The following is an 8,031-nucleotide window of genomic DNA, read 5'->3' as shown; positions in this document are numbered from 1 at the left end:
GCCCCGATATTATTCTGTATATATTTATTATGTGATTTGTCTTCCCCGTGTATGCTTTTTTTATATTGCACTGTACAAATAAAGTTATACATACATACATCCATACCTACATACTGTACAAGACTGTGGCAGATGGGAAACTGACAATATGTCTAGCCCCATGTCAGATTTCAAAATTGAATATAAAAAAAATCTGTTTGCTCTTTTGAGAATTGGATTTCAGCACAGAAGTCTGCTGAAGCAGCACTATTATGTTTGTTTTGAAACAAACATGTTTTCCCATGACAGTATCCCTTTAAGAAAAAAGGCCACTGCAGGAACATTTACTACACACAGGAGATAAAATATCCTTTTTTTTTTTTAAATATTTTTTTTATTTTACTCAAGCAGAACAGCAAAATGCTTCTTACTTCACTTTTATATACATTTATAGAGAAATGGAATATTAGATTGGCCACTTCCACTGGTTAGCAGGTGGTTCTTCAGTTAAAGGTTCCCAAGGCTTCCATTCCAACATTTTCCTTGCTAGGCTCAATTCATTCTCAGCCTGTTTAACGATACATTTTAAAAAAAGAAGGAAATATGCATTACTAATATAGTTATAGTTCTTAAATAAGTGCAGATCACTGTACATTTAAAGCAATGGCAGACAATGAGTTTGGTCACCTGTTGCCGTGACCTAATTAGCCTTTTCCACACCCCAAAAAAAACTCTGGGCCTGGGGCGCACAGTGGTCCCAGCACCCCTCCCCATCCATGCGCACCTGGCCACTGGGATGGCTGTGATAATTTTACTGTAAGAGTGTGGCACGGGAGTGGAGAATTGAGTGCTGCAGACTCTGGTCCAGGCCTCCTGTCCTGGTTTCTGTGGTGCAAGCTAGAATGCTATATTTATTCTGTAGAATGTTTAACCATACCTGAGTAAAAAGCTCTAGAAGCTCTCTGTTTGTTTAGTATAGCAGCTGCCATATTAGCTTGTGACATCACTTCCTGCCTGAGTCTCTCCCTGCTCACTCACAGCTCTGGGCTCAGATTACAGCAGAGAAGGGAGGGGGAGAGGAGCAAACTGAGCATGCTCAAGCCCAGGGCAAGGAGGTTTAAGCTGAAGGCAGGAAGTCTGATACAGAAGTCCATGTGTACACAATAGAAGTAAAGAAATGCAGTGTTTCTTTGGACAGAAACAGACAGAGGACTCAGAGCAGCACTACTTGAGGGTTTACTGGTAAGGCTTACTTAGTTTTTACCATTCCTTCTCCTTTAATAAATAAATTGGGACAGCAAACACAACATTGTGGTTGCTATAACACCTTGTAGATTTAAAACTTGAATAACTAAACTGTTCCTTTGATATGTTGTGATATACTACACTACCTTGAGTAAAATAAAATGCATTTTTTAAAGAAATGTTAATGTATTTCACCTGCACAATTACTTCTTCTATTTGCCCACAGTTAATTCTTTCCTCCAGTTTCTCAACATTCTTTTCCTATTAAAAAAAAAAAAATGAAATGACAAGTTGAAAGAATGTTGTGAATAGCATTATATTGCACAATGTTCCCAAATGTACAGTACATTTCCAGTTTTCATAAAACTTTTCACAGGAGTTTTTACCATAGACAACAAAGAAGAAGATACTTTTAGAATTGTTTAGGAGTTTATTACTTTATAATCCCTGGAACCCAGGTTTCATGGGGGGGGGGCATGTCGCAGAATACTTTTCATGCCATTTATAATAACTCTTAGGGGAAGATTTATCAAAAGGTGAGATTAGAGTTTACCACTGAAAAACTCACCCATGTTCTATTCGTTTTTTGGGATTTTTTAAAAATCCCATAGGAATAAAAAGAAAGTGAGTGACTTTGATTGTGGGGAGTTATAAATTCACACTTTGATAAATTTACAAGCATTTCAAATACTCATAGTATTTCCCTGATAATTAACCTATTATAAAATCTAGAACAGAATTCGAATTTTATCTTATGAATACCGGTTAGTGGAACAGCAAAATGTAGGAAATATTTACCACAGCTACGGAATACCTGGCAATGTCTGTCTATGAAATATAATTTATTAAGAAAAAGAATTAATGAGGAAAACACCTGAGAAGATGAAGACGGTCTAGGGTAATGGCACACAGAGCGGTTCTATGCACTCTAAGGCCTGTACTTTTACCAGCCCGCTACAATTTCCTGAAAGTGTCTGTGCAAGTGCTTGTAAGGCAACTGTCGCATGGAAACAAAAGGCTAATTTTTTAAAGGCTGTAATTTAGATCTGAACATAAAAAGTACGAAAGAAAAAAAAAAAAAAAAGCTGAACGACACGCTAAAAAATATGAATACCTCGAAAAAGAGTTTTTTTGGACAATTCCTCAAAGTCTTAATTGATTAAGTGGTCCAATCGGATTAGTGCAGCTCCCACTGACTTCTATAGGACCTTGACAGCGTTTACTTGGCAAAGTTGGCATTAGAGTTTCATGTAATAAATCTTAAATTTTTATATAATATAAAAATCTTTACATTTTTATATAATAGGAAAAACCTTTGATTGACTGTTAGAAGAAGCAAGTTACGCTTAAAAATATACTGGCATTCCAAAATTGTTCCTTTTTATGAATGCACTTATAACTGGTGCCAGACAGTTTTCTGTTACTACTTATATCCAGTTATCATGAATTGCACATTTTAAAATTGTTTTTATTATCATGCCTTGCTAAAATGGCCAATGTAAACAGCTCAGAAACATTTAGTGATGTAAAAGATGGGTTTTGGAGAACTTTGGTGCGAGTACCCTGTCCCAGATAGCTATGATGTCAATAGAATACAGCTTTACTTCTTCCCTGAAGAATCACAACCATCAAAATGCCCTTAATGGCATATGAATTGGTGCCTATGACACAAACGCCGCCCAGCAGGGATGAACTAAATTGCATAGACTAAAGGTGCCCAACAAATTATCATACGATTTTCGGTGCGTGCATGGTGGGAAAAGAGCCAGAAGACTTGAATATCGGTAGGCTCATCAATCAGGCTGCAAGGAAAATTTTGATCGGGTGCCTTTGAAGGGACCTAAACATCGGCCATTGCTAGTGCTTAATCCTCAGATACAGGTAGAATTCTATTGTTTCTACCTGTATATCTGACGATTCAGCTCTATACGTGCGTATTGAAACTAACGATCTTTCTTGGAAAGATCTTTTCTAAGAAAGATTGTAATTGTTACGTCTATGGCCACCTTAAAGCATGACAAAAACACTGCTTTATGAAAGAAAAAAAAAAGAATTAAATGAAATTACAATTTTCAAAACACAAATACAAGCTTGCTTCCCAAAATAGCATGTCTGCTAAAAATTTTCTAAAGTAATTCATGTATAAAAAGTTTTTGTCTGTCAATATTTATATTTAAAGGGGTTGTTCACATTCAGTTGATTTCAGATTGTTCACCATAAACAAAGACTTTTTTCAATGGCTTTAAATCTTTTATTTTTTACTGTTTTCCCAAAATTTAAGTTTAAAGTTTAATGTTCTTGTCTCTAGTAGTGATGAGCGAATCTGACTCGTTTGACTTTGCCGAAAATTAGCGAACTGGCGAAAATTCACCGAAATGCATTTTTAAGTCTTTGGGCGTCATTTTTTTTTGACGCACAAAAAACTGCAGCCAACAAATTTTTTCACCCATTAGAATCTATCAGCGTAATTTTCATGCCAAAACGTGGCAAAAAATTTCGCTCATCACTAGTCTCTATTGTTTCAGTCTGACAACTCAGTGATCCAGGAGTATTCTGAACTGGTACAATTTGCTACATTTAGTTGATATATTTAGTTAATACATTACAGAAATCTGTGAAATCTCTGGAATATTAGCAACTATTGCATCAATTGTAACAGTTGCCTTTAATGAAACTCAGGGATTCTGCTCAGCAGGGCTACAGATACTAAATGTATCAATTTAAAACACTTAAAGGGGAAGGAAACCTAGTCGGTGCAAACCCCCCCCCCCGTAGGTTTCCTTCCCCTTTAAAGAGTTGGCTCCTTCGCCTCCAAGAGCTGCTTTAAAAGGTTAAAAATGAAACTTTACAATTCTGTTAGAATAACGGCCACAAATAGAAAATAGAAAGTAATTGGAAAAAGTCTTTATTTAAGGTGAACTATCTGAAACCAACTGAACTGAAAAAAAGTGTTTGCAGGTGAGCAACTACCTGTTAGTTCAGTAACAGGTAGAAGCCTATGTTGTACATTGGGCTACTGAATATAAAAGTATACTTTTGCATACACTTCTAGACTAACCCCTATATGTAATAAAAGGCACTAAGTTTGCCCAGGAGCAGTAACCCATAGATGTTTTCTTTTAAACAGGTGACCAGTAAATGCTTCCTGCTGATTGGTCGCTATAGGTTACTGCTCCTGGGCAGTGCCTTTTATTACATAACGCCCATAGTCTAATGACATGCTTCCCAAATTTGTGTCATCAGCTCAAAGAAATGTATAAAGCTGGCCATACATGTAAAGATCCACCTTAAGTTGGGCAGTATCTGCCTGATCCAATGGCCCTGCCTTCAGCCAACAACTGGATAGCGCAGGCTGTCTGGCTGCCTTGGGCTGGCATTGTAAAAGGGCAGATAAGCTGCCTCCTGGATCATGTTTACAGCTTTGATCAGCCCTTGTATGGCCACCTTAAGATAACATCACCACTAGCAACAAGAGCGGAGTATGAGCCAGTGTGTAAAATAATAAGCACGCATGCGGCATTCACCTGTAGAGTAAGAGTGGATATGAAAAAAAATAAATAAATAACTGCATTACAGCGCTAGCATGGCAAAATCATGTTCAGAAATGGTACCAATAACACTTATCAATATATTAAGATAAAATGTATTAAAAAGTAAAATGCAGCATACAAATTTTACAGCTTTGTCTTTACTTCCAAATAAAACAAGTAGAATCTTTTGGCATAACAGGAGCTGTTTAACTGTGGCCTTTACCGTTCACTCATAGAGAAGATATTTAACCCCTGTTCAACGAATTGACAAAATAAAAGTGCCATCTTGTCTAATCTGAGACAGCTCCCCAACATTAATTTCAGAAGAGCTTCCCCTACATATGGGAAGAAGTAAAACAAAATAAAGTGTAGCAATAGTAGATTGCAAATAAATAGTTCATGTAAGTGGTACAACAACAAGGTACTTACCATCTGTACTGCATTAAAGCGCTCATTAACTATTTGCTCGGTGTATTTTCTATATGCTGCATCATTAGGTATGGTCTGTAGCGTAGCAAGAATTTTTGTGTATAATATCCTTAAACGCTGAAATAAAAAAAAGCCTGGTAAGTAAAATGAAGAAACAACCCTAATCAAGCTGTTCATTTTCCATTATGCAAATTTACTCTAATATATATTTTGTCCAAAAAAATGTTCTTATTTTCTGTTTTATTAGGGACAGATGTATTTTAGAAGAGCGGAAGAAAATAAAAACATACCTCATGTGGATTTTGGGAAACTGCTATGCCAACCAAACCAGTCGTCTAAAAAGATAAAATATAAATTACTCAGACCTGGACATTTACAGTCAACATATTTTAGAAATGTACATTGCAGGTTTATCACGAAAAACCCGAACCTGTGAAAAAACAGCTCATCTAAACTGCTAACATAAAGCTCTAAAATTCGAATATATACCAACATGTTATTAGGTTTCTAAAATAATGTAAAAATATAAACCAATATAGAAGGATTTTTCATTATATCTTTTGTTTCTGACACTATGTGCATTTTTTTCCCTTTCACTTGAGACTCCAGGTAATTGAATTCAAACCACACACACAAAAACCTACAGGAAAGTTAATTGTGACTATTAAAAATGAGGGACCTTGGATTGTAAGTGCACTGGGAACATAATGGGGTATATTTATCAAAGAGTGAAGTTAGAGACACAGTCCTCTAGAGTGAGATTCCGCCACTCTCCATTCATTTCTATGGGATTTTTAATATTATTTATCAATGGGTGAAATTGAAAGTTCATAAATACATCTTTATAAATCCCATAAAAATGAATGGAGAGTGGTGGGATTTCACGCTAGAGGACTGTGGCGATCTCTAACTTCACCATTGAAACAATATAGCAGCCAGCTCTCCTCCAGCAGAGACACTAATTCCCATGTATTTTCTTCAGAATATTTTTTCACAGATCTGCTATTTCAAGGTTCAGAATAGGCAAAATAAGATGACTGGATGTATTAAGCAGTAATAACAGTCCTGAGTAGATGCAAAAAATGGAGCACCGAAGAAGACTGTTTAAAATTTTAAAAAGGTCAAAAATGTATTTAGTAAACATTAAAATCTCCAACATTACAGCAGCATATACCTGGCTGCCCACTTGACGCGTTTCGTGGCACCCCTTCATAAGAAAGCTCAATGAAGTGGTGGGGTGCCGCGAAACACGTCAAGTGGGCAGCCAGGTTCTGTGATATGCTGCTGTAATATTGGAGATTTAAATGTTTACATTTTTGACCTTTTCAGAATTTTAAACCGGCTTCTTTGGTGCTCCATTTTTTGCATCTACTCAGGACATGAACTGACCGCATGGGATGGCAGTACATGTGTAGCATGCTGAAGCCTGTGAATGTCCTGTAAGTGCTCCCACTTAAAAATATTTGTGCTGGCAGGAATAACAGTACAGGAAACCAATAGAGCTACAGAGAGCACTGATTGTTGTGGTGCAGTTCAGCTCAGACAGATCTATAACTATATACACTGCACTCTGTTGTTGGCCCTGTATATACTAAATGACAATGTCCTAATATTAGGGTCCTGATTGTTCCAATATAATTTGGTCTATTCTCTTTTTAATGCCTACAGGCTACAAAGTGGCAAGTGGCAAGTGCAGTGGGTCAATTTCAATGTAATGAAAGGCAGGAGCAGCTAATAGATATGCACTGAAGTAGGACAACCCTGAATTAAACCATAACACTTCTGCCAATGCTCCGTTCAATGTCCCACTTTCCAACACGAACAAAAGCAACACATTCCTCCGAAAATGTAATTTCTTTGCTGAGTATACCGTACAAAAGGCAAAATGTTTACAGTCACCTTCGTATATCAGAAAACCAATCACATTTAAGTGACCTCCGATATCTCACCTTTTTCAGTACACCGGCCATGACTCTAGACGCAGTGCACTATGGGTAGCGGACGCCTGCGCTTAGGGTAAACTAGAGACCAAAGCGATTCATTGCCGAGCAATCGAGATATGGAACGCATCTACCAAACTTCAGTTTCTAGGTTTGCTTCGTTTTGTCTGGAAGTATGCGCTGCCTTATATAACATGAGAAGTTCAATAGTGTAAAGAAAAACTTTATTGTACATTGAAAACTGCATCGCAGCGACACGCTGATATAACCGAGCAGTGTTGCCATGTTGGCTGTTTTCCAGTCAAATTGGGCTACTAATTTAAAGCACAGGCGGGTTTTGAAAGTACAAGCTAGCCAGGGTACAGATTTGGGCTACTTTTTGAGCCTTTGGCTGGTTTGTAATTTGGAAACCAGCAAAAGTTTTTTCTTGCCCTAATGTGCCAAGCCTGTGTCTCCCAATAATGTTGTTTTTCTTTAACCATTTGCCTACTGCCAAGTTTAATGTAAGACTACAATAGCCAGCGTGCAATGGGACTTGTGTTGAAGTTGGGAGTTACCTGATTTTGGGCTCAGTACCCCAGTCTCCCTTTACTCTTAAAGGGATACTGTCATGGAAAAAAATGTTTTTTCCAAAACACATCAGTTAATAGTGCTGCTCCAGCAGAATTCTGCACTGAAATCCATTTCTCAAAAGAGCAAACAGATTTTTATATATTCAATTTTGAAATCTGACATGGGGCTAGACATTTTGTCAAATTCCCAGCCGCCCCTGGTCATGTGACTTGTGCCTGCACTTTAGGATAGAAATGCTTTCTGGCAGGCTGCTGTTTTTCCTTCTCAAACAGTGGGACATGGGTTTTTACTATTGAGTGTTGTTCTTAGATCTACCAGGCAGCTGTTATCTTGTG

General features: G+C 37.3%; 1 protein-coding gene across 1 annotated transcript; it reads right to left on the bottom strand.

The window, feature by feature from the left end:
• Window positions 1-350: 350 nt before the first annotated feature.
• On the bottom strand, window positions 351-7,276 carry ndufa5.S (NADH:ubiquinone oxidoreductase subunit A5 S homeolog). Its single transcript, XM_018255846.2, has 5 exons — window positions 7,133-7,276; window positions 5,474-5,518; window positions 5,184-5,300; window positions 1,420-1,485; window positions 351-547 (listed from the first exon to the last, which is right to left on the bottom strand). The coding sequence occupies exons 1-5, from the start codon at window positions 7,151-7,153 to the stop codon at window positions 446-448; spliced, it is 351 nt and encodes a 116-aa protein (XP_018111335.1). The 5' UTR covers window positions 7,154-7,276; the 3' UTR covers window positions 351-445.
• Window positions 7,277-8,031: the final 755 nt, after the last annotated feature.

Source organism: Xenopus laevis, chromosome 3S, assembly GCF_017654675.1.
Source record: "Xenopus laevis strain J_2021 chromosome 3S, Xenopus_laevis_v10.1, whole genome shotgun sequence".
NCBI lineage: Eukaryota > Metazoa > Chordata > Amphibia > Anura > Pipidae > Xenopus > Xenopus laevis.
The sequence above is the reverse complement of the archived record's forward strand: the minus strand, read 5'-3'. Positions and strand labels throughout refer to the sequence as shown.